Below are 27,069 nucleotides of genomic sequence, written 5' to 3'. Positions count from 1 at the left end.
AGGGCAAATCTGGGAGAAAACCTCCAAAAGGGCCCCCTCAGAAAGTCAAACCACACAACCCCTCCCCGCAACCAGCTCGGGAAAAATTTCCTGGGAGAGAACTGGGAAAAAAACTGTTTATTTAACAGGCAAAGCACTCCCCAGCACAAAAAAAATGAACAATACCAGGTGACAAAGTTCATTTGCTGCTCTGAAGAGATGGCAAATTCAAAAAGTCTCTCCTGTGGCTGGTGGCTCTGTTCTCAGTCCCTCTGGCACTGGGAGAGGATGCTGCCCAGAGCAGGCCACAGATGCGAGCTTGTGCCAGGCACATTCTTCTTTCTTTCAGGATTTTTCATAGAGGAGCACAGAGGAAAGAAAGGGAAAACAATTCCCATTTCTACTCCTTGTTTTTCCCATGTGGAATGTGTTTGGAGAATTGTTTACCTGGGGTGATGGCTTGGTTGGATTCTGGTGAGGATTGTTTGAGCTGGTGGCCAATCCAACCCACCTGGGGCTGGACTAGAGCGAGACAGTCACGAGTTGTGAGTTGTTAGATATAGGAGTTAGAAAAGTAGGTTTGTAGTTTGAGTATCTCCTTTAAATAGTATATTAATGTATTGTAGTATAGTTATAATAAAGAAATCATTCAGCCTGAACTGGAGTCAGACATCAGCATTCTTCCCACCGGCTTCACTGCATTTCCAATCCACCTCTCGCTGCTCCCCAGGTCCCGGTCCGGAGCAGGTTCCAACAGTTCCAAGAAAAGGGAAAGAAAAAACAACAGCCCAGGGAAACCTTCTCTGCCTCAGTGGCTAAACTAACTAAAAAGCAAGGGAGCTCTCTGTTCTGCTCCGTCCGTGCCCACACAGCAGCGTGCAGCGCAGAACGTGGAGTGCTGCTTCCAGAGGAGCCCCCGTGCTTCATCTTCTCCCCACCTCCGCTCTCAGAGCCAGTCTGGAGGGCACAGAATGGAACATCCAGCAGGAACAGGCACGGCACTGGGCTCAGCAGCACCCCAAAGCCACCGCAGCCCCCAGCCCGGGGTCAGCCGTGGCCGATGGCGCAGGCGCGGCCGGCCGCGAGGCCCCGCAGCGCCTTCAGCCTCAGCGTGTAGAGCAGGGGGTTGCCCAGGCAGGTGAGGGTGATCAGCATGGCCGTGCAGTTCCTGAAGATGTACACCCCGGGGTACAGCTCCCCGTGGCAGCGCTGGTTGACGGCGTCGAAGACGACGCCAGCCAGGAAGGGCGCGTAGGACACCAGGGCCAGCAGCCAGATGGAGATGCTGGTCCTGGCCACCTGCGTCTCCGCCGACCTGTAGGTGCCCGTGGCTTGGCCGCACGCCTGCATCCTCAGCTTCCTCTTCCTCAGGATGATGATGATCCGCAGGTAGGTGAAGAGGGGCACGAGGAAGGCCACGGCCACGTTGGGCATGGCGATGAAGACGAGGTAGCTGACGCAGAAGGGGCTGTAGAGCACCGAGACGTTGCTCTCCGCCTGCAGGCAGTTCCAGCCCATCAGGGGCAGGCAGCCCAGGAAGAAAGCCAGCAGCCAGCTGATGAAGACCACGGCGATGGAGTGGTTCCTGGCCACCCGGAACCTCGTCCTCATGCTGGCGGCCACGGCCAGGTAGCGCTCGATGCCGATGCTCACCAGGTTGTAGATGGTGGACAGGATGGACGTGGTGTACAGGGAGTAGGGAGCCAGCATGTCCTGGGAGCCAAAGATGGTGATGTCGGGGTTGGTGATGAACAGCATGGAAATCCAGAAGCCAGAGAAGCTGGTGAAGAGGTCAGAGACAGCCAGGTTGCAGAAGAGGATGGAGATGGGCTTGTGCAGGTCCCGGGTGGCCAGGCGGGTGAAGATGACGGTGCAGTTGAAGATGATGGAGACGACGTTGATGGTCAGCTGGGGGATGCCCAGGGCCAGCACCAAGTAATGATTCCAGATCCTGGTGTAGTTGGCAGAGCAGTTTGGGAACCCATTCATGGTGGGAAATGCTCCTTTCGGCCGGCTCTGCTCATCCCATTCTCCCCCGGAGCTCCCACCTCGGTCCTGGGCAGAGGTCCTCTCCTCCACGCAGCTCCTGCTGCCACATCACCATCGGCACAGGGGTTAAACTTTAACCAGGCATGTTTTTAAATATTTGGGTTGCCAGCTGGGGGCTGTGCCAGCCCCTGGCAGTTGCTAGGATAGCCCAAACTGCAGAACACGTTTCCCACACGGATGAGCTGCTGGAAGCAACCTTTGACAAGAGCAAAACCTGCCCAGGGCTTGGGGAGATGGGTGGGCACGCCTGCAGGTTAAAATCCTTCAAGGATGTTCTCAAACAGAGTGAAGTGAATCCAGCTTTAACTCACAAATTAATTCATCATAAAAGGCTAGAGAGCCAGGAAATGGAGAGCAGAGTTTTGTGGGTTTGGAGGACTGAGGGAGCTGAAATAAAACATCACTGCTGTGTCTCCAGCCTGGACCACAACAGCCCAGAAAATGCCTTTTTCCAATTAATCCTTTCACGATAACACAGCTAAAACCCAGCCAACACCACTACCCCTGCCCTTGCTACAGGATATTTTGTGTTTATTTCATGTGGTTTGTTCATTAATAAACCAATATCAACACCAGTGTAGATTTTTGTTCTCCACCTTTTTAAATGCAAATGATTTTTGAGAACTTAGATTGGAAATACCCGAGAGTTGGGGGGCGGAAAAAAAAGCTCTGGGGACACACATTCCATGCCCTCAGCAGAGGGCACTGCTGGAATAAAATACAGGATACAGACGCAGCAGGGAGATTTTAACCAGCTGAGCAGTCCAGGTGAGCAGGACAATTATCCAGGTAAATGATCCATTTATCCACGTTATTTATTCGGATTCAATTTGTGTTTTCTTGTTACCTTGATGAAGGATTCACCTTCCTTGGTCACAATTTTCTGCCACGGCCTTGCCAAGCAGCTCAGCTGAACTGATGGGCTCCCACATTCAGCACTGATCATGACAGCAGCAATTCCAGCCCAGAGGTGGGAATCTGTGAACTCTGATAGCTCTGCCACATTTAAAATGTGGGACATTTAGGGTAGAATTTTGAGTTTAAAAAGGGCAATTCTAGGGTTTTTTTTCTATTGAAGTGTATGAAAGCATATTCAGTTTAATGTGCAGTCAGCATCCACCATTTTTGTGTACCAGGAATACTTTATAATTAATCAATACACTTTTAAAGTGGGATTATTATACTTTATACAAGTCTAAGTAAGCAACAAGCATTTCAGATGGTCACATAGAGAGTGATAACATAGAAATAAGGGCTGAGAACTGATCAATCAAGCCTGGGGGTGCATTAACACCCTAGAAAATATTCTTCTCCCAGTGTCCCAGATAAAACTCCCTTTGTAATCCCAGCCCTGGCAGCCACACCTCGGGTGTGAGGTTGCTGCTGAACAAGGGCCCCACTATTTCTGTCCCCCCTGAGCCAGCCCAGCAAATCCTTTCCCTCCCAGCAGAAGTGGCAGCACGGCCCAGGTGGGCACAGGACACCCGTGATGGACACAACATCCACAGAGCAAAATGGTTTGGAAAATGCCCCGGTGGCTAAAAATTACTTAGCTGTGAATTTGGGCTCCAAATTGCTCTAGATATTCCTGAAAATGCTGCTTGAAGTTGCTCTAATTTGAAAATTTGGTGCTCGAGCACAAAATGCTAAACATTGTGAGATGAGAATGTAATTAAAGTAATATCAAGTGGTATAAATAGCTCTCCACAAAAGATTTGTAATCTGATTTCCCTAATAGAATTGCATACAAATTACCGTCGTGTTGCTGGATTAAGGGAGACAATAGTGGGGAAGCTGCTTTTTTAGTGGGCTTTAATACTCAGAAACCCTCGGATTTGTGTATTCCAACCCTCTGTGATGCAGCTGGGGCTCCCCAAAGCAGATGAAAAATACTTTAAGTTTAAAGCCCAGCCTCTTCATGGAACAACCTCAATTCAAGGGCGTTTTTCTACTCCTGTATTCCAGGAACTGAGCATCATTCTCTGTGCTTACCTCACTATACCTCGTGAGGAATTGTTATCTGCATCCTATAAATGGGGAAAGAACAATCCCATTGTTTGTTTAAGGTGACACAGGATTCCAGGGACTGAATCTAATCTCCAGGATCTCAGGCAGACACCTCCAACACTGACTGTACCTTGCTGTGGGCAGCCTTTGATTTATGTTTACTGAGATTTCACCTTCTGTAACACTTTTTTTTTTTAGTTCTGTGATTGCATTGACTGAATTTTTCTGAATGCCCAATTTATTTTGATGTATGTGTAAGAAATGGCCTCATTTTGTGGAATTATCTGTTGATTGTGCCTGTGGGGAAGACAGTAACCACTGACCACACTGAAGAGACTGAGAAAGAGGCAGGAGAGGCTCCAGGCTGAATTTTTAGTGATGGTTCGAGTGAGGAAAATCCAAGTTCACCCAGCTGAGCTCGCAGCCTCAGAATTGCCCCCAGCTGCAGCTCTCAGCCTCCAGTGGGACCCAGAAGGGCTCAGAAGGAGAGGCCCCGGCTGGGACACACCAGAATTGATCCCAAAACAGAGAATTCATCCCCTGGGCAGCTCCCACCCTCGCCCTGGGGTCCTCTGCTGGAACTGGAACCCTGCCTGAAGCTCCAGAGGAAAATGCATCCTTGTGGTGAGACAGGAATGCCACAGCACAGGGGGGAGAGGAGATGCAGCACGAGCCAGAGGTTGTGTGCACGCAGGAGAGCCCAAAAAGGATGAGGGTTTTCAGCACCCTGCTTTCTGCCCTGTCACCTTCTCCACCCCGACACCAACGCCTGGGAGCTGGGAGGGTTCTGCTGTCTCCCCGCTGTCCCTGCACTCAGCTCTGCACTGGGACACCAACCCTGGGCCAAAAACCTGCCCGGGGACTGGGCAGCTGGGCAGGATCACTGCATGCATCCCAGCTTTTGTGCCATGACCCTCAGCACAGCACATCAGTGTCCCTCTGCCCCGGCTCTCCGCGGGCATCACGAGGCCTGCAAGGAAGAAGCAGTCAGGAAAGGGAGTGATACAAATAAGGAGCCTATTTATCAAATTTATGTTTCAATTAATGCAGATTAAAGCCTTCCTTTCTGGAGAGGGAGGCACAAACGGGGTCTGTGATCCCTGTCCAAGATTTTTCGGAGCTGTTTTGAAAACACAGAGCTCTGCTCCTCCCCGCTCCAGCCTCTCTCCTGGAGGAATTTTTGCCTCCCAGGTTTGGAGTGATGGGAGACTGTTGTTATAGAATATGTGAAAGTATAATGTGTGCTACTGCTATTTGTAAGGTAAAGAAGAAGAATGTTTATTTTCTGACTCTAACTTTTATACTTTTTTAAAGGTGACAGTGGATTGGAGAGTGAATGGGCCACCTCTCCAAAGACATTGGACAAACTATTAGGATATGAAGTTTTTCTACTCTTATGAAGGAATATAAAACAATATGTTGTTTATAGAATATTGTGTGAAAAAGTTTTTTAACAGAATATAAACTCAGAAGGCTTTAGAAAATCTTAAGAATCAAAGCAACGGGAGACAAACACCTGGAGGCAGGTGTGTGGCAAACAAAGCCGGGTGTGAGGAAGGCAGAGCAGATCCCATCCCTGCTGCCAGGGCTCCATGGAATGACCCGTGCTGGGGCAGCATTCCCAGGGCAGCACTCAGCACAGCCACAGCAGCCCATGGAAGATGAAGCTGGAATATTTCTGCTTCATCCAGAGCTCTGAAATTCCAGATTTCCTCTTCAGTGCCATGGGAACTCTGGGGAATAAAATGACAGCACACAGCCAAGTGAAGAGCACGCTGTGTTTTCTCACCCTGCAGGGTGGGATTCCCAGTCACCCACTGGCTAATTCCTAAACCCATCTGGGTTTTAAATCCCTTGGAAGTGCTTTTCTGTCCCCTGCTGGGTCAGCTCATCCCTGACCAGGGTTTGGGCTCAAGCCAGCCTCACCCTCTCAGCCCTTGCTGCTGTGGCTCTCCAGGCCACAAGATCAGTGCAATTTTTACTGGATTTGATATTCCCACCTGTCCTTCCCTCCACTGTAGCTGCCAGGAAAAAACAGAATTCAGAGAGCTGCTTAACTTTGTGTCATCTCCTCTGACCAAGATGCTCCCACGTCTTCAGGTTCAGCACCCAAAAATCTTTGTGTAAATACACCCAGATCTTGATGGCATCGTTGCTTCTCAGGGCAGTTCTGGTTTTGCAGAGGAATCAGAATCACCCTGAAGTGCAACGATGCCATCAAAAACTGATACCCAAGCACCTGGCAGGGGAGTTTCCTTAGGGAAAAAAAAAAATAAAGCTAAGGAGATCAAATTATGCCAGCCCTGCTTGTTTAGATGACAGGCTTTAGAAAGAAAGGGAATGCCTTTACCTGAGTGTGCCTTCACTTGTGAGCTCAAATGAAGGCTTAATTAACGTGACTGCAGTGCAGTTTATTGCCACTTTGATAATGACAGGCTGGAAGGTTTAGAAACAAAAAGAGGAAAATGAAAAAAAAAAAAAAATAAAAGGAAAATCAATCAATCAATCAATCAAGAATCCTGATTTTCAAGACCAGAATTTCTAACCCTCAGCTTTCCAGTCCTGAACAGAGCACTTCAAGGAAATAGAGCAGGAAAAAGCCTCCGGGGACGTTGGTTCAGCTCCCTGGTGAGGAGCAGCCCAGGGAAGGAGCAGGAATTGTCCCTTGGATGCCCTTGGAGCTGCAGAGCTGCTCTGCGTGCTCAGCATCCCCCTGGCCCCGCAGGGACCTGGAAGGGACCAAACTCCACCAGCCCCTCTTTGTTCCCCCCACAGGAATTATTCACCCCATCACACGTGCGAGGCAAAGCTGCAGGGTGGGAAAACACTCCCCGAGAGCGCTGCGTTGTGCAAATGTCATTTACAGCCCCGTTTTTAGGAATAAAGGAGTTGCTCTGGGTGTGCCTGAGCCCCTGCGACCCCCCTGCCGGAGCAGCAGGGCAAGGAGAGATTTCTCAGCTGCTTTTTTGTTGAATGCAGCCTCTGCTGGATGACTCTGCACGCTCAGCTCAGCTGGAATAACATCACTTCTCTGCCCATTCCCCACAGCATCCTGCTCTTCTTGCTCCCGGCCCAGCTCTGGGCTTGTGCCCCCACGGGCATTTGGGAAATGAATTTTGTTTTCCTCAGCTGGATCAAAATGTACCCCCAAAAATCCCAGAGATGATGCTGTGTCTGTGATAAAGCTGTGTCGCTTTTCTTCGTTGAATGCAAATTCTGAGTTGTCCCTGAATCGTGTTTAATTTTTTAAAAAATTAGATGGGAAAACAAAGGGGACCAAACCAAAAAAATCTGCGTATTTATCATTCTACAGCAGCAGAAAGTTGAGAAAAAGCATTATTTAAAAAATGTATCGTTGCTTAATTGCCTACGTAAGGTGTTCTATGTCACCTAATTAACATTTCCTGTTGCTGCACATGGAATTCCCATTTTCCAGTCCCACAAATCAAGTCCAATCCTGTTTGGAGAGCTGTGGGGTAGAAGTGAGGGGGAGTTGGGGTTTTATTTGTCTCCCTGGGTTTTTTTGGTTTTTTGTTTTAAGGAAACGTTAACACACGTATTAATTGAATGTCACGAGGCTGCCAGGAGAAAAGCTCCCAGTAAATAAAAATGTGACATTTTACTTGGGCAAAGCCTCAGTTCTTCACTAAAGGCTCCTTGCTCAGTGCCAGAAAGCCTCACTCCTTTTGCCATCCACTTTGAAGAATGAATAAATTCAGGCAAATCAGGAGCAGGGCAAATCTGGAGAAATTACAAAGGGGAGGAGTTCACCTTCCTGCTATGGCTTTCAGGTCTGTCCTGGACTACTTACTCCAGTATAAAACTGAGAGCAGAAATATGATCACATCCCGAGGAGTCTGATCAATTCTGGTTTCAACACTGAGCCTATTTAAGCTAGAGAATGGAATTGCTGCTCCTTGCTCTGTCCTGCCTGCACGTTCTCAAGACAGAGGCAGTAGGTAAGTCCTTCCCTGCTCTTTCTAACCCCACCTTAAGCTCACTCCTATTTCTGATTTGTTTCTGACTATCAGGACATGCAGTGCAGGCTCTCTGATTCTTCTCTCTGGTAAATGAAGGATGATTTATTTGTTTCTCTGCCTTTTATTATTTGTGTTAAAATATCAAGGACAGGCTTTTCTCATGAATGAATGAGTGCTTTGGGGGTTTCTTTTCACCTTTTGAGATTCTATCTGCCTTCCTCCTCCAAGAAAAATCAATGAGCTTTGACTTGATCTCTGTATTTTATTATGTACGTGCATTTAAGATACCAAAACTTAATTTCTTTATCTTTAAAACCCCTTTAAACTTGAAAGAAATTGCTTGTTTGAAATTTCTACTCCCTTTGCTTTGCTGTGTATGATCCAAGATGAAATTCTGCTGAGGGAGAAAGAACAATATGTCTTTGCTGCATCAGCCCAGCAGCCCCATCTATTTTTGCTCCCTGGGCACTATAAGTACTCTGTGCACTTAGGATGGCTCAATTAAATTGTGATCTATAATTAGTATTGAAAAATGCAGGAGGTATTTTCCCCCCTGCTTCTGTTCAACCAGCAGCACGGAATAAATCCCTTTTCCTATGCAAATACCAGCCCAGAGCCTCGAAATTAAACACTGCAGCTCTTAAAAGTGACGAAGGGTCCATTGTTTGCAGCAAAATAGAGCAGAGTGCAGGGAGGAGAAAAGGGCTCCAGCATTATCAGGGGGAAGTGCTGCCCTGGGAGCTGCTGGAGGGAGATGGTGTTAAAGCAGATCAAGGTTCAGAGCTGCTCAGAAATCCTGGAGGGTTTCCCTGGGTTTCTTTCTCTGCTCTGAATGAATTCCCTCAGCAGCTTGGCTTCCCCAAATTCCTCCCTGACCTTCCAAGCCCTTCCCTCTGCTCAGCCCCTGTTCTCCCCACACCTGGGCCAGGTAAACACAAAAACACAAACAGCTTTTGCTTTTCCAAACTCTGCCCCTGGGGTTTGCCTCCCATTGATCCTGGTTATCAATGCTGTGCTAAATTTACTGCCCTGGTAGTTAGGGAAACCTAAAGGCTGGCCAGAAAACCCTTGTGACTTGATTAGATTGGTGTCAATAATTAGGGTTTACCTCTCTATCAGAAGGAGATAACACAGGGAATGCATAGATGATAATTTGTGGGTGATTTTTGCCCCCTCTAGCCCGGTTATTACCATGTTTTTCGTTGAGTATGGACCAAATTTCACAATCATTAATACACAAGAAAATTACTCTCTACACCTTCTCCAAACTTCTCCTCAGGCAGCAGCTCCACAGGATACAATTAATTAAGTTAAAGGCCAACACATTTCAAGAAACTCCACTTTTGAGAACCAGCTGAAATTCCTCCTTGTTGTATTCCTTCTTGTTATCTTTTTTTTTTTTTTAAAGAATAAAGCTCTCCTTCCTGCCTTGCCACTTGTGAGAACCAGCCTGGGTGATGTGCCCGGAGCAGCTCACTGAGCCCAGCTCACAGCTCAGCAGCCTGAGCCAGCCAAAGCCCTGATTGCTAATCTCAACTTGCTGCCAGCCCTGTCAAACAGCAGAGCACCTGTGGCTTGAAACCAGCATGAACAGTCCTAGAGGGCTTTCTAAGGAAGGGAGGGACACTATCCCTGTTGTAGGAGAGGGAAACTGAGGCACGCTGGTGCAGGCACCTGCCTAGGGACCAAACATCACCCCCAAACCTCTGTCCAGCCTCATCCTCTGGCTCATCCAGGTCCCAGCTTATTCCATTTACAGCTGCACTGATCCACCTCAGGTTTCTTGTCTGGTTCCTTCGAGAGCTCAGGGATCCTCTGGGGCTGTTTTTGGGGAAAAGAGAGACAAAAGTGTCTGCAATTTCCAGCAGGAATGCTCCAAAACTTGTGAGAGTGAGGGATATCCATCCATCCATCCCTCTGTCCATCCATCCCTCCATCCCTCCAGCAGCTCTGGGGTGGGATTACAGCAAAGTCACTGAAAATTATCTTTATTCAGGGAGAATGGAATGAACCCCAGCACGTTTTAACCTTTTGCTTTATCACAGAGCAAGACTCAGCCATGAGGAGACAAATCTCCCACAGTCCATGCTCTGCTGCTCCAAAAGATTGATGCCTGATAGGACATTCCTCTAATTTAGATGAGATCAGATCCCTCTGATTTTCTGTATTTCTGCTTACATGCTTTTACCCTTCACAAACATTAAATTTACATAACCATGCGGACATTGGCATCAATTCTCACTCTGGGGTTCCCTCGGGGCCATTCAGGTACAAAATACCCCTGAGAGCTCCATCAGCAGCTAAAAAAAAACAAAACAAAACAAAACAAAAACAAAACATAAAATAAAGTAAAATAAAAATATTCTGTGATTCTTCCCTTTCCAGTTCTAATGGTGTGGACTGCACACAGATTTATGGTTGGGCTCCAAATCCATTTCAGAGCTGCCAAATTCGGGATGCTGGCGCACTTGGACATGCTCTGGGGTGAAAAGTTGCATTTTCAGCTGAGTAAAAAAGGATAATAAATGCAATTTAAGACCTGGAGCACAGAGAAAAGGCAGTGAGCCACAGGAAAGATGGAATTACCCCAGTGAGGGGTTTAGGTCACCCCTGGGGTCTCCATCAGGTCGGGATCCAAGCTGCCCCTTCCCCAGGGACGAGGATGATCCTGCTCAGTTTTATCCATGATTTCCCCATGGATGCTCCTGGCTCTCCCACTGGGATGCTGGAAGCAGAAAAGCCTTGGACACTTGCAAAACTCCAGCACAAACCTTGAGCTCTCCTAGCAAAGCTGCAAAGCCCAGAGTGTGTCTCTGTGCAGGCTCTTTTCCCTGCCTGTGGCATTGCAGGGGATGCTCTGTGGTGTTCCAGCATCTCTCCACTGGCCTGTTATTAGATTTTTAGTCATATTTTTAGCCTCAGGATCAGCCATCAAAATCTCATTGTAAAAGGCTGCAAAGGGCCAGCAAAGCTACCAAGTGATTTGTTTGAATGCAATTTTAAAAGTAGTTTAAAATAAATAATTCTGAATTGCATTTTTATTAAAGAAAGCCAGGCGAAACCTCTCACAGGAGGAAATCACCTTAGCCCTGGATACTGATTTTTTTGTTGCAGCTCCTGCCTTTGATACAGGACATTTCTGAGGGCACATTATCTACAGCAGAGTACCACAGGTCACAGCTGAAAACCTTCCCCTGCTCTGTGACACAGAGGAAGTCGTTTGCAGATGTTAATAGATGTTTGCATATCCAGAATCCCCGATTCCCTTTGGACTTTTCCTGCAGTTCGTGTCTGTTCCAAAGGCCTCACCCAGCCTGTGATTTATGTGTGCAAATTATAAACATCAGATGTGCTGCCTTGCAAGGCTTCCCCACCACAATAAAGCTGATTTCCAGGCTAGCTGCCCATCATCTCCTGCAATATACCTGCATAAATATGTGCATCCCTAGGGAAAAATCAAATTAAGGTGAAAAGTGAAGAGAAGTGAATGGCCACCAGCCTTGCAGGGACACACAGATCTCGAGGTGAACTTTTGGAACTGGTTTTGTCTCTCAAAGGGGCTGCCTGGGGCTTCCTGAGGATGTATAATGCTTCAGAAGGTATAAATATTCTCTATATGCTCAGTTGGTGCCCATTAATTAGAAAGACAGGCTTAGATAACAATTGCTTTTGTTCTGTCTTTTGCACTAAAAATAGAAAGTTTCACAAAGCCAGCTAGAAATAGGATGAGTCCAACACAAGGCAAACCTAAAAATAAATCCCATGCAAACCCAGCTTTTGCCATTTTGGTGGAAAAGAGTGAGAGCAGATTTTGGGGGTGGATTTGAGGATGAGGATGGCAGAGCTCTGGGACCCCCAGGAAAACAGGGAATGGCCAGGCAGGATGGCTGGAAGGGGGACAGGAGCCTAAAGGGACAAAAAAAGGACTCAGGTGAAAGAGAAAAAGGATTTGAATTAAAAATCAGCACAGGACATTCCTGCTGTCCCAGGCAAAAAGATCATTCACACTCCCAGAAGCTCAATATCGTTAATAAAACCAGCAAAAATAATATTAAAACCCACAATAATAATAATAAAACCAGCAAAATAGAAGCTGAATAAACCCCAGGCACTCAATCAGGAGCAGGAATTGAGGCAGTTTAGCCCGTTTTAGTGACCCTTGAGTGCACAGGAACAGGTTAAATGGCATTTTCACCCAGCACACCAAGCAGCTCCAAGTGGGACAGAGCAGATTGGGGAACTTTTGTGGAATTCAGACAATCTGAGCATGGTCCAAAGAGCCGAAGGGTCTTTTCCCAGATCTCACAATTGCACCTTGGCAGGGCTGCTCCAGCCTGGCCCCTGGCCAGCAGCACCTCCCCTCTCACCGGGCAGGAATATTTTATTTATTTTTTTGGCCTCCAGCTTCCAAACGAGGCTTGATAGCCGAAACAATTGGAAGCGTTTGTAATGAAATGAAAACAATACGTAATTTGTATTGTTTTTTCTGCCAAGAAGCAGCTTTGGGCAGGAACCAGTTGTAAATTCCAGGAGGAAGAGGCAGAGATAAGTGGGACTGCTCACGTGCCAAGACAGGCTCCCTAAATTTAACTGTCCTGAACTCTGTGGAGGAAGAGCCAGCCCTGTCCAGCCTTACTCTAAATTAAACCAAATAAAGTCAAGGTGACACCTGTGGGATAGCACAGAACCACTGAAATCAAGAATAAATCCATAATAAAACATAAGAGAAAGAGATAATTGATAATACAGTAAGTCCAGATGTGCATATCTACATCTTTATCAATATTTTTATTTATATTTGTATTTATATATTTTTATATCTGTATATCACAGCAATCATCTCAGGACCTCAACCACAAAAACAAACCAAAAATCTTCCCTAAACCACTGAAAACCCCACTTTCTGCTGTGTTTTTCCAGCAATAAATTGAACTGCAGGAAAGAGAGTATGGGAGCTGAGGTGTGAGTGGAAGGGCAGAGCAGGGTGGGATCCGAGGGCTCCCAGAGCCCACAAAAAAGGGGGTTCAGAGGGAGATTTTGGAGGGGGGACAGAGGGAAGGTGAAGGGCACGGTTGTCAGAGGGGACAAAAGATGAATGGAGCCAGGACAGGAATTCCAGATGAAGAGGGAACTGTTTGGATGCTGTAAACACCAGGGAGGGAAAAGAATTGTTTAGGGTGGTTCGGTGATATTTCTAGGAGTGATGGGATGCAGATAAGGAAGTGGAAAATGTAAGCTATTAAATAGGAAACATTTCCTGACAGCGTGGGCTAATGCACTGTGGAAAAGTCCTCCAAGGGAAGTGGCAGGAGCCTCTGGATAATTAAAAGTGGCCTGGACAATGTGCCTGAGGACAGAATCCTGGCTAAAACCACAGAGAGGTGCCTGCATGTGACAAGGATCTTCCCTTCTTGCTTAGCAAAGAAAGCCCCAGAGCTCAGGGGAAGAAAGAGCCATTGTCATGCAAGGTTCCTATAGGGAGGGAGGCTCCCCTCCCACTCAGATCAAATCCAAATTTTCCTCCTGGGGACTCTGTGGTTCCTCCTGAGCAGCACCCACACAAAGGCTCCTGTTCCCCAATGTTCCATTGCTGCCAATCACAAGAAAAAACCCCAAACCACAAATGAAAAACCAGCCCTAATTCACACTAAACATGAATCCTCTGTTTGCTCAGGCATTCTGTGATGTTTAATTAGCTCGTTCTTTAAGGTTTAAGAGCTTCAAGGACATTTTTCTTATGAAGTGCTGGATTTATGTGCTCCTCTACTTCACTGATACCATCCAACCACAAGTGTGCTCAGGACTTTGTAGAAAACACAATCCTTACCTTGTTCAGAGACACTGGGGGTTTGGTGGAAAGGTGCAAAAATCAGATGCTAATTATTAACACTCCTGAGAGCTGGATGTGAGGCAGCTGCAGCCACTGAGGGCTGGATTTTCAAAATGAAACTTTAATTTGTTCAACTTTTTCTCCCCATCATTTTGCTGCCCAGGCTGGAAGATCTGTGGCGTGCTCAAGTGTCAGTTTACTGAGGCGTGATTGCAACAAGTTTATTTGATGGCACAGAACCACTGAAAAAAAAAAAGATAAATCCATAATGAAATATAGGAGAAAGATGATTGATAAAACAGCTTCCCAGACCCCTGTCCAGGGGGTAAAAACTCAATGATTTCTGTCTTGGGGAAGGGTGGGACATAACCCATTTTCATCCCCCTGGCACACAGGCCCTGCTCAGCACCACCACCAGCACAATTTGGGTATAATTCCCCTTGCCCCTGTGGCTCTCTTGGAATTTGGTGGTTCCAGGGAAGAGGTTTAAAATCTCCCCAGCCTTGAAGCTGCTGCCCTGGCTCCCAGCGCCTGAAAAATCAGATTTATCTTGCAGAAATGCTTTGATGCTCCCATCCCATTGTAAAACCTCCTGGAACTGCCCAGCCTGAAGTTCTCACCTTCCCCCTCTGCTTTCCATCCCAAAGATTTGGCAGCACATCCTTCCAGGTTATTCCTGCTGGTTTTTTTCACACCTGAAAGTTCCTTCGTGTGTAAATTGGCAAGAAACTCCCAACCCCAGGCTTGGGGGATTGTTAAAAGTTCACACTGACCCCAGAGCAGCTGCCAGAGCCTCACCTGGAGTCTTTGATCTGTGCAGAAAACACAGGTGGAGGCAGTGAGGAGATCAGCTCAGCTGGCATTCTGCAAGAAATTAAAATTAATCATTTTAATTTATTGATTAAAATATCGATTCAGGCACTCGGTGGCATCCTGTGCTTGGAACTTCTGCAGTTTCCCAGTGGGGATGAGGAAAAGCTCTGTCCTGGAAAGATAAAAAAAGCAACAATCAGTGCTGGAAAATGAAGTTTTGTGCGTGTTAGGGATCTGCCAAAAGGATAAAACCTCATCAAAACCAGTTTTTGGATGACAACATAGAAATCCCTGCAGTTCTAACCACACAGAAAACACAAAGTTTGTGTTTCTTCCCTGTCTTGCTAAACAACAAAGTGAGGCAACACTTCGTAGTTTTCAGCAGAAATTTTGTTTTTGTGAAAGACATTTTTTTAAGGTTATAATAATTGCCACGAGGTTTCCCTCTGTGTCACAGCAGCTCAGGTTTTACAACAATTCTCTATTTCTAACTCCTAAATACTTAATAGATGGATGTATTGTTATGCCACTGATATCAAGATAAAGGTGTTAAAAGCCTTCCAGCAGGTGTGTTATAAATTACAAATTAAGGTAATTACCAGTCAAGTGACAGGGCTCCTCCATAATTATCCTTAAAATTGATTAGCCATTTATTAAAATGTCTATAATTTCCTAATCACAAGCAAACAGAAGATGTGGTATTAATCATCATTATAAGAGGGTTTGAATTGTTATGGGTTGAAGTTAAATAGCCAAAGAGAACTACCCCTGTCAAAGTCAATTTAAAGTTTAGAATAAATAAAGAGCCACTGAAGCAACTTGGGATAAACGAAACAATCCTGCTTTCCTGCCCAGATAAACACATAAAGTTAAATCAGCTCTTGTCCTCTGGAGTTTGTGTTTCTTCTGACAATGGGAAAGCAAAGCTCAGATGTTCTGCTGAGGAACCTGCCTCCATCCCTGGGGGCCAGGACCCAACTGAGCCAGAGCAAAGATGCTCCAGGTGCTGCAGGGAGGGAGATCCTTCATTTCTCAGAATTCTTCCCCAGGTAACCTTCAAAGGACTTCCTGGAATGGGCTGAGATAAATCCTCTTGCATAAGTGAATTTACACGTCTGTGAGAGGCTGGCAGGTGCAGAGCTGATAAAAGGAAATTTACTTTAACACCGCATATGTTCAAATGTGGAACTTTTGCCTCAAGAAGTGGAGGAAGCCGAGGTTTGAAAATCAAATTCTTTAGGAGGAAGCCAAGGTTTGAAAATCAAATTCTTTAGGATTGCAACCCAGTCAGAATCCTGATGTCCTTAAAATTCCTGCCAGTAAGTTTTGGGGGGATATTAATGGCTATAAAGTGATTTATGAGAGATCAGGAGGAGCTCTAGAGAGGCCAGAGCTGCCAACCCATTTCCCTGCTGCTTTTTGGGGGTATCATTGGTACAGATTTTCATTCACCTGTTTTATTTATTGTTTTATTTTTTAGTGGGCCACTGGTGCTATCGGTCCCAGAAGTGTGAGCAGCCACAGTGTGAAGGTAGTGCCAAGCAATTTACTTTTCCAATCACATTGGTGATTTTTTTTGCTTTGCAAAGGGGCTGCTGAGAGAAATCATGCAAAAAATTCACAGCCCTCAGCCTTTAATGGCCCGTGGACACATTATTTGTGACCATGTCAGTGCCAAACAGGGTATTTTGAAGCTCAGTGTTTGTGGTAATTTCTCGTTTTGTGTAGACCAAGGATAATGTAGAAATGTACAAATAAATGTGAATATGTAAATACACGAATGTAAAAATCAAGTACACAAATGTAAAAATTAAATATACAAATATAAAAATCAAATACTACACAAATATAAAAATTAAATATACAAATGTAAAAATCAAATACTACACAAATGTAAAAATCAAGCACACAAATGTAAAAATCACCCCAGGAGTTGGGGTGATGCCTCACATTTCAGCTGGGTGGTTTGGCTTTCTTAAGGCTTTGCTGTTTACGGGGAGCAAAATAAAGAGATTTTCTTCATCCCTGAACAGATCCCGCTCAGTGGCACAACATCAACGCGGCGTGCAGAGGGGACAGCCAGTCCCCCGTCAACATTGTCACCCGAAATGTGGTTTATGACAAGAGCCTCAAGCCCCTGGCTTTTGAAGGGTACGATGTCAAGGGCTCTGCCAAGTGGGACCTGGAGAACAACGGGCACACAGGCAAGTGGTACCAGCCTGCTGCTGGGTTTTGGGCATCCCCTGGAGCCCAGCAGGGAGATCCCACCCCTCTGCCCCAGAAGGGAAACTCCCGGGACCCTTCTGGCGTCAATATTTTAATGGGAAGTTTGTGGGAATGGCCAAGTTTTGGGGTTGTGGATGTGGTTTTTTGGACATCTCAGCAGGAATTTCTGTGCAGAAACAGAGCTGGAGGTGCCACAGAACCCAACAGAGCCCGGGGCTGGGGGCAGGTGGGCAGGACAATAATTTGGGCAGAACTTTATCTTTTTCCTGCTGCAACCACTCCGTTCCTGGGCTGGTCCTTTCCAACTCTTGCCTCTGCACAAAGAATCCTGCTGGAGAAATTGTGCTGTGGGAAAGTCATTCTCTATTAGTTCTTTAAATAATGAGCTATGTTCTTCTCACATTCAGACCTGTTTTCTCTGCACACAGACGTTATCTGATGCTGATCAGCTACTTAGTGAATCAGTAAACCTTGAATCAATTAACAGTAATTTAGAACTGTTCCGCTTCCTCCACCTTCCTTCACAATACTGAGGATGCTGCTCCAAAAAAAAAATTATGTTCAATTATTTCAACTTTAAAAATAAACCTGTAGTCTAATTTTTTTTTTTTTTAACTTATGTGTAGGTGTTTTTAAAATCTTGGATGGGTTGTTTTAACTGCCAAATCCTCAAAGCAGAAAGTAGCATGTGGCAAATATTTCCTGATTTAAAAGAGAAAGGTGGGAAGGCAGCTGGGTAGATTTTAACAGCTACAAATTCTAATTTCAAACATTGCTGTCGTGGCAGACCACAAGAAAAAGGAATGTTTTGACTTTTCACTAATATATGGATTAATGACTTTCCCATTACAGGATAATACTCCAGGATGTCCAATTACAGTCCCTTTGACATCAATATTAATATTTATAAGGGTTGCTCCTCATCTTCCCCAGCCATGCATAAGGATTAGGGGTTTAATCTGGGTTTTTAAAATCTCTTCCTTCTAAGGGCAACCAATTCCTGTGCTAAATGAGGAGGTCATTGCTTAAATTACAGTTGCAATTAGAGACTGCAGGTGAGATTAGACCCTCATTATGTTCCGTGATGGGCACATAGCAAAGGTCGCAGTCTCAACGGTTTTAAGCTAAATAAACAAAACCCACAAAGACGTCTGACTCATCCATTTACAGATTAAAAAGCAAAGGAACTAAATGACTCATGCACTCTCCAAGTTCATTTAGAATTCAGAACAGAAATGAAATCTCTGGGGCTGCAATCCAGAATTTTCCTCTGCAAAGAGAAGTGCTGAGCTTAACGTGGGGGTCGCAAAAAGCAAAATTTTAACATAGATCTCAAATATGTATGATTTAGGCTTAAATTGCAGCACTACTTTAAATTAAAACAGAATGTCTTTGAACCCTGCCCAAAGGAAATGTTACAGTGCAGACAACAGGAGATTAAAATAATGGTTAAAACCCAAATAAACTGGGATTCAATTTACTTTGATAGAGGGTTTTTTTAGGAAAAAAGTGAAGGAATATAGGGTCTTCTGAGAGGTTAAGAGGTCATAATGGTTAGAACTGATCTCAAATTAAACTCAGGCATGATTTTGTAGTTCAGTTTCTGCAGAGCAGAATTTCTGGAACACTCGGTCTGAAAAGCCAAGTGAGAACTTGCAGATAAATTTGAATCTCAAGAACATCTCTGCTCTCACATGCTGTTAAGGTAGGACCTGCTCTTCTCCTTCAAAACAATTTATGCTTTTTTCCCCAGTTAAAGTGGCACTGGACACATCCCCTAAAGTCGGAGGAGGAGGCCTGGGGATAAAATACAAGGCAGTAGAATTCCATTTGCACTGGGGAGTCCCAGGTGAGCCACGAAACTTCCCTGGCTCAGAGCACAGCATAGATGGAGAGAAATACCCCATGGAGGTAGGTGGGACTGCGTGTGGAGCCCGGCTTCCACTGCACAACTCTGGAATTCTGCTCACAACATCTCTTGGCTAGTTCCCCATGGGAGGTCTGAGGGTGGAAATAATTGTCCTTGGCTGTTGTGTTCCAGCTTCACGTCGTCCACATAAGGGAAGATGCTTCGGATGTGACAGAAGCCAAGAAAAGCCCAGATGGTTTGGCTGTGTTGGCCTTCTTTATAAAGGTAGGCAGTGAAATTTGCAACTGCCCCTCTCAAATCTCAGCCAGCACTTTGGCTGAGGGATTGTGTCAATATTTTATGTTTATGTCAATATTGGTAGCCCAAGATTTAACCTCCCTATCTTCTGCAGGCATTCTGCCAGCACTGAGTTCCTCTACCTTTTTCTACATCCTGCTTGCTGTTATTTTTTTCTTGTGGCCCTTTTCTGTTTTATTCACCACTGATTAAAAGCAACCACTTGTAGAGAAACACGCTACACGGAATGAAAATATTTCCTTTTCAGGCTGACGAAGAAAATAAAAACTATGAAACTCTACTGAGCGCATTAAAGGACATTAAATACAAAGGTAAGACACTCGTGCCAGGATTCTCACAAGCTGTGTGGGGTGAGGATAAATTTGGGTAAAGCCTGCAGCCACAAGCATTACAAGGGATTTTCCCCTCTGCTTTCTCCAGGGGATAAAGTAAAGGTGGAACCTTTGCCACTGAGCTCTCTCCTCCCACCTGAGGAAGACCTTGGGAGGTACTACCGCTACCAGGGGTCCCTCACCAGCCCTGACTGCCACCAGGGCGTCATCTGGACGGTCTTTGAGAAGCCGGTGGAGCTCAGCGTGCTGCAGGTGAGTGGCAGAGGAGCAGCCTGGAGGCTCTGTGCCGTGTCCCAGGATGCCCACCCGCAGGGTGACACCTCAGCGCCCCGTTCCCCACACACCCCAAGGTGCTGCCGGCCGACTGACCCTGTGGAGTCATCCCTCAGAAAATGGCAGGAAAGGGTCAGGAAGGGGAAATGACGGCGTGAGGGGAAAGCCAAGAAACCCCCCCGAGCTCAGGGCTCCGTCAGCAGCACTTCCACTGCTGCCACCTGCTCACTGCCCGGCTCCACGGCTTTTCTCCCATTGCCAGGGCAGCAGAACACAGCAATTCCAACCCCAAACCTGGGGCCCATCAGCATCAGGCAGCCCATTTGTGGCGTGCAGGCAGGAAGAGGAGATGGAGCTATGAGTGCTTGGCAAACGCAGGCTGTGCTGGGAGCCTGGCCCGAGTCGCTGACGGTGCCCCAGCACAGCCCAGGGTGGCAGAGGGCAGCCAGGAGCCCGAGCAAGGACAGAATTCCTGCCTCGTGCTGCCCTGACGCGGCGGCCGGGGCCGGGCCCGGGCGGCAGGCCAGTCCTTGGGCTGCACGGAGCTTTTGGCTGCCTCGCTGAGGAGGTGCCCGTGGCTGCCAAGGCTGGAAGGAGCCACCACGCCGACCTCTGCAGCACCTCTGCCTCTCCTCCGAGGCGTGAGGCGCCCACGAAACCCTCGGGTGTGAGAGCCGAGCGAGGCGGCGCGGCAGCCGCGGCGTCCTGCGGCCAGCAGATTTAACTGCGTGTTGTGTTTTGCAGCTGTCCCGCTTCGCGGCCCTGCACTTTGACGGCAAGAACTCCACGCCCATGATGGAGAATTTCCGACCCGTGCAGCCCCTGAACGGGCGCGAGGTGCTGTGGTCGCGGGCCGGCATCACCCTGCCCATGGCGCGGCTGCTGCTGGCCCTGCCTCTGGCCTGCACCCTCATTTCTCTGGCCCTCTGAGCCTTCCCCGCCTCATTCATCGTCCTGGGCCTTCACTTCTTGGTATTTTTGCTGTTCTTTGTCTCAGCCTCTCGTGAATTTTGTCCCAGTACAGCCTTGTCCTCCTCCAGACGTGAACCAAGGGCTTCCGTGCTGCTCTGGTGAAACCCAAAGCACCAGAACTCAAAGGAACCGGGAGATAAAGCAATGAAACCCAAAGCACCAGAACTCAAAGGAACCGGGAGATAAAGCAATGAAACCCAAAGCACCAGAACTCAAAGGAACCGGGAGATAAAGCAATGAAACCCAAAGCACCAGAACTCAAAGGAACCGGGAGATAAAGCAATGAAACCCAAAGCACCAGAACTCAAAGGAACCGGGAGATAAAGCAATGAAACCCAAAGCACCAGAACTCAAAGGAACCGGGAGATAAAGCAATGAAACCCAAAGCACCAGAACTCAAAGGAACCGGGAGATAAAGCGATGAAAATTCAATCTGAGAAGCCAATACACTCAGAGAAAGCATTAGTCTGGATTATTTTGTAGTTTTAAGGCAGCACTGGAAGGAGCAGCACACAGAACCTTGGAGAGGAATCTGTTCTGAAGTGCCTGTGGCGGGGTTGGTTGGGAGCACGTTTCCATTCAGCACTGCAAACCTGGCAGTGAAATGTGGACTAATTCCTCCAACCCCACACCGTCCTACCTGAAGGTACAACACAGAGCAAAGATAAATGCTCACACACAGCCCTCATCCCCTGCAGGGAGGGACACTCACCCAGCACATAAATCCCCCTCCTTCCTTCAGAATATCTCAGTTATTTTCAGATAAGGACACTGGGTTCCTTCCAGCCAATCTCCTGCTGGGGCTACCAGGTTGCTCTGTTATTTATTCACCTCTCTCTGGGATGCCATGGCCAATGTGATGTGCTGGGGAGCAGCAGGGAGGCTCATCCCCACCGACCAGAGGCACATCTGTGGAAATTCCCTCTCTTTGGAGGGCTGCTTCTGAAGCAGGAGACTCTGATCATCCTTTGTAGTTGTTATTTACCTAATGAAATAGGACAGCTCAAGAAATGGCTCTTTCTTACATATAAATACATAAATAAATATATTTCTTTTATATATATATAATTTTTTATAGTAGCATACCTGCAATAGTCACATATGGCCAAGAAGATTGTGGTTTGAACCAAATCCTTCAGCTCTTACCCCATTACTTATAGAAAATACATTGGGAAATGGGGTTTCCTTGTATTATTCTAGTTCTCCCTCTGAAGAGGGACATAATATTTCTCCTTGGCTAGTGCCATATAACATGTTACAGCTTCTTTTAGGATTTTAGATTTTGGCCATACCAAAATAGGATTTCATATTAGCAGATTTGTATTTTCCTTTAAGGTCAATGTTTGCAGAGATAACTTTATATATTTTCAGGAAAATCCTGGCAATGAGAACAACCACAGCTCACCAAAAGCAGGGAAATTATTTTCATATTAATCAATCAGTAAAGCTTTAAAAAAACATATGGGAAATTAAATTAAGCTATTTAAGTTTAAAGGAAAGATTAATACTTTAACTGTATTTTTATGTAACTGAATATCTTTGGAGGAGCAAACAGAAATGAAATATTAAAGGTGAACCACAGACCTATATTTGAATTGTTCTGAGTTTTTATTTCTTTTGTCCTTGCTGAAGGGGAATCCGTGAACTCTTTCAGAAGAGGAACATGACATTTCCCCCCCTTCCCTGTTTTCTTCACAATATTTAGGGCTGGGTTTAGGGCTGGGTTTGCATTTTTGGGGCAGGGATGTGCAGTGCCTTGGGATGTTTGCACTGTCAGCAGAGCTCAGGGCTCTGTTTCACAGGGTGAACCTGCACTCAGCAGCTTCTGGAGTCTGGCACCCTGCCCAGGTGTGCAGAGCTGCTGCCCAGCCCCAGCCCAGGGAACTCCTGCTCCCAAAGCAGCGACGGCAGCACTCCCTGGATACCTGAGAAACGCCTTTTGCACCCACCAAGGTGTGCAGGGGCCACCATCCCTCTCCTTCAGGCTATTTCCTCAATTCTCATTTCACAGGCAGCTCTCCAAGGGGTCAGGGGGATAAACCCCACAGGATTCTGGCTCAGCTGCCTTTCATTGCTAATAATAAATGATCAATCACAGGGCACAGCCACGAGGGAACAGATTAAAACAAGGAAGAAAACAATCTGCTGCAAAGAGGGTGAGCCTTCTCTGAGAGCTCTTCAGCACCAGCCCCAGTGGGAATAAAATCTCCCTGGACAAGGATCAGTGTTTTCCCTGAGCAGCTCAGTGCTGTGGCAGTAAGGGAAAGGGAAATGCTCCTGTGACAGGGATTGAGACCAGCCTCTGCTCTGCCCCAGGCCCCTCCTGGCACCCAGGAGGTGACAAGGACAGGACCAGCAGGGAATAAACAACCCCCAAAAAAAACCCTATTCCCAGGAAAAGACAAGAAGGCTTCGAGTGGGACATCTGCTTTGCTTTGTGAGGATGGTTATGGAAAAGCAATTTGCTGTTGCACAGGTAACCTGAGGTGCTGGCTTTCAGGAATGTTGTCTCGGCGACGTTTGGCATGAAATTCTTTTATTGTGAAGACACCAGGAAATGACAGTCACTCCTGAAGGACAAATAGCCAAGGCATGATACAGGAAAGGGTGGGGGGAGGAACAGGAGCATTTGGAAGGATCCAGCAAGAACATTATTTTCCCATGTCCATTGGGGTTAGCACAGAACTGCACTGATACATTTCACATATGTTGGAGCAAGAGCTGATGGCTGTGGGGCTGAGAGCTGCAGTCCCAGGGAAAATGAAGCAACACTGGCAATTAAAACTGGGGTTAAAACAAATAAAACAAACAAGGGTTTGTACAACCCATCCAAAAGCAATCCTTTCCCAGCTTTGGGCTGCACCTGGGTTTGGGAGCAGCTCTGGAGGTGTGAGACGTGAAGGCACTGCTCCTTCCCAGTCATCAGAGGGGCAGGGGGTGACAGCAGGGACAGGCACAAAAAAATTCCTCATACAATGTGTCCTCAGCAAAACATTTTTCTCAGGAAGCACAGAGAGACAAGGAAACCAAACCATTACTCACTAGAAATGTATTTACATTACCCACAAAGAATTCTGACAAATTTGGCAACTCCACTTACAATTAGCTCCTCCCGTGACAAAACACCAGCTCAAAATGAACTTGTCTGGACAAAATTAGTTTTCTGTGACTGCTGGGGGAGAAGGACAGAGGTTTTTCCTTTGTCCTTCTTTGCCCAGCCAGATGTGGATTCCACAGGGAAAACAGCACTTGCCAGCACCCTCTCCATTAAAAAGATGTCACACAGCAAATCCACATAAAAAATCCATTCATCCACCTGTAGTCAAAAAAGAGAAGGGAAAAAAAAAAAAGGATACAGAGAAGACAGGAAATTTCTCAGGCTGGTTTTAGAGTTTAGTAAGTGTGGAGTTTAATAAATACCAGTTGTAACATCGATCCCCTCTGCTCCAGGGACGGGGATCCCATTGCACAGGAGCAACACCCCAAAAATCAGAGCTGGACTCGATGATCTTAAAGCCTAAATGGTTCTATTATTCTATAAATTATTCCATGAAAAAGTAGTACTCTTGGAGATGAGAGGCTCCTTTTGATAGAGTTAAAAGTGGACTTGGTGATTTTCTTCCACAAAGCACTAAAATAAGATGGGATTTTAATAAGATGGGATTTTAAAACTCTGCAATGACAGAAAAACAAATTACCTGGGAACTGAGGTGGCTGTGGAAAAATGCTTTGTGTGGGAGAAATTCATATGTAAATTGGATTTTTAAAGAAAGGAAATGTAGGATTTACTGGTAAACTATGTGTACCTGTGGAAAAGGCAGTGAAAAATCCCAGCTGGAGGCACAGCAGGGCCACAGTGACCTCAGCCAGGACACTTTTCCTTCCTGATCTCCTCCAAACTCCTCCTGAACAGACACAGCTCCTTCAAGACAACTGCTAAGAATGGGAACATGCAGTTTTCATTACAAGGTTTAAATGCATTTCCTAAAAATAACCTGCTGTTTGGGGCTTTTAGTATCAGAAATAAATCCATATACACCACTAAAAGCTGATTATAATTAGTCACACAAGTAAAATTATGAGTGTAATTAACTAGAGCAATTAATTGAAATGCCTTTGGCACATTATTTCCCTTCTCGCAGTTGAATGCAATTTGCATTTAAAGTTATATCATAAAGGCTATAAGATGGTAATCAGTTTGGGTTATTTCATTACCTTTTACCTATTAACATCTTCTGAAGTGATTTAGACATCCAGTACTCAAACACAGTTTAATGTTAAAGAAACCCAAACAGCTGATGCTGTTTTAATGAGTTTTGTTTCCCCATAATCCAAACCATCTCAACTTTTCCCTGCCCTTCCTTTTTACTGCTTCACAAAACCACCTTGGTTTCCATGGAGTGGAATCACCTTTAGAGTGCCACCACCCTTCCCTCCCCACCTCGCCAGGCTGCTCCTGTTCCCAGCACACTGAGAGACCTTGATGGATGAGTCTGCAGACTGGGGGTGGTTATGAAGAATTTATGAGAGAGAAAGAAAGACAGAGAAGTTTTAGCATTTTGCTGATTGTGCTGATGTCGAGATTAAACTCCAAATAAATCATAAACAATCTCTATCAAGAGTGCAGTATCTCTGTAAGCCTCCAGTCATTGGAGTTTGTGGTACACAAAGCTCTCAGCTTTACACAAAATGCTTTTCACACAGGCAGTAAAACATAATGGCTCATGTCCTGGAGCCCAGCAGCCACTGGGAAACATAAGAATAATCCTGGTAGAGCAGCAGTGACCTCCCTGAGGAAAACAAAACGAGTTGAAGTCTTAAAAGAGCAGGATAAAGACAGCAAATGAACTGTGGAGGTGCTGAAGCTTCCCCGTGAAGCTGAGACCCTCGGTGGCTGAGGATGCCACACGTTCTGTGCAGCCCTTTCTGCCAGACCCATCTGAGGAAAGGAGGATTCACCACTCATTCCCACCTCCTCAGGGAACTCCAGGGCTCCGGATCCTTGGTCCAGCTCTGACATTTTGTGGACTGGGAGCTGGGAGAGCCCCAGGGATGTGGAGAGAGCTCAGCCCTCAGAGCAGGTTGGGAGCAGAAAAACTGCCAAGGCTCCATTTCCTCCAAGGGCTTTATCATCCTTTTTTTAAACAATTTTTTTTTTTTTTGATTAGCAAGGACACGGTGCCTTATCAAGCACTGCAAAAAGGGCTCTGGAGTCACATCACCCCCCTGGGACAGGTTCTGCTGTCCCTTTGTTCGTGCGGCACCGCCAGGCCATAAATGGGACCTTGGGGTTTATGATCCCACAGATAGGGGCACACATTGTCATGAAACCTGATGGATTTCTTCCTTAAAAAAAGGGCATTAAAGCTCATAGAGCACAAACAGTCCAATTACTTTTAAAATCTGATGGAATTCCTGCTGCAGCCGTGGGGCTGTGGCAGCGAAGGCCATGAGGGAGCATGGGCAGCCCTCAGGTCAGGGTTTACAAATGGCTCAGGTAAATAAAGATTATTAACATCAAAATCCTGCCCTGTGTGTTCCTCGGAATGGCCTCGGGCAGGATTCAGCCTCGGGACACCGGCAGAAATTCAGTGAAACCACAGGAGGATTCTCCCTCCTGGGCACAGGGATTGGCAGCACTGCCTCACAGGGAGGTGGTGAGGGGATGAGCTCCACTCATTTACTGAAGAAAACCAGCAAAATATATAAGATGGAATTTATTTCCTCTCCTCCCATCCCTTGCTCCTTTTTTCCGTTCTCTTTTAAAAACAGAATCCCCACCAAGGACTGCAAAATTCAGTTTGACCAGCTGCTCAAAGGAACAAACCAGGGGTGCAACACAGGCTGGAATGCACAGCCAGGGAAAAAACAGGCACATGAGGAAATGGCAGAGATTAGGTGGAAACAGCAATATTCTGGAGGAAAAATTCAATTAGGGCCCTACCAAAAGAAATAAAATCCCAGACAGGGCACAGCACAACTGCAGAAATTAAAGATAATATATAGTGACCTGCCCACAACGCAATTGGCTTTTGGTGTTCCAGGTATTTGGGGAATCCTAAACGGTAAAATTGCTGGAAAGTTTTTGATGTGGCTTGAAAAGATTGTCAGCATCAGTCAGCTGAGCTCCAGCAGGGAATCTGCAGGGAAATTATTGTGGCAAAGGCGGCTGAGAGGGCTTGAAGGACTGGGAATGGTGCAGGTTGTTGCCCAGCCGACAGGACAGCACAGGCAGCCAAAATAAATCTGGCCCCTCTCTGCAAGCAGTCTTCCTCAAATGCCTTCCTTTGGAGTAATCTTTTATTTTAAGCAAAATACACAAACAAAAGAAAATAGTGTCAGTTTTACTATTGTATGCATGAATCAAAAATATCCACTACAATCATCACCAAAATAAATTATTGTCCCGGTCTGAAATGGTGGGAAACTGCAGTTTTCCTT

At 46.2% G+C, this 27,069-nt stretch overlaps 2 protein-coding genes across 2 annotated transcripts; one reads left to right on the top strand and one right to left on the bottom strand.

The window, feature by feature from the left end:
* Positions 1-419: 419 nt before the first annotated feature.
* Positions 420-1,968, bottom strand: LOC110467706 (lysophosphatidic acid receptor 1-B-like). The gene has a single exon (XM_021524964.3). It carries the CDS (start codon positions 1,966-1,968, stop codon positions 1,027-1,029), a length of 942 nt encoding a protein of 313 aa, XP_021380639.1. The 3' UTR covers positions 420-1,026.
* A 5,596-nt stretch (positions 1,969-7,564) lies between these two features.
* CA4 (carbonic anhydrase 4) lies at positions 7,565-22,217 on the top strand. The gene is made up of 8 exons (XM_021524977.3): positions 7,565-7,994; positions 16,139-16,189; positions 16,692-16,862; positions 18,638-18,795; positions 18,926-19,018; positions 19,299-19,362; positions 19,472-19,635; positions 20,401-22,217. Exons 1-8 carry the CDS (start codon positions 7,937-7,939, stop codon positions 20,584-20,586), a joined length of 945 nt encoding a protein of 314 aa, XP_021380652.2. The 5' UTR covers positions 7,565-7,936; the 3' UTR covers positions 20,587-22,217.
* The last annotated feature ends 4,852 nt before the right edge of the window (positions 22,218-27,069 follow it).

This window comes from Lonchura striata, chromosome 20 (genome assembly GCF_046129695.1).
Source record: "Lonchura striata isolate bLonStr1 chromosome 20, bLonStr1.mat, whole genome shotgun sequence".
NCBI classification, from domain to species: Eukaryota; Metazoa; Chordata; class Aves; order Passeriformes; family Estrildidae; genus Lonchura; species Lonchura striata.
Note: the sequence above shows the minus strand (reverse complement) of the source record. Positions and strands in the feature narration are given on the sequence as shown.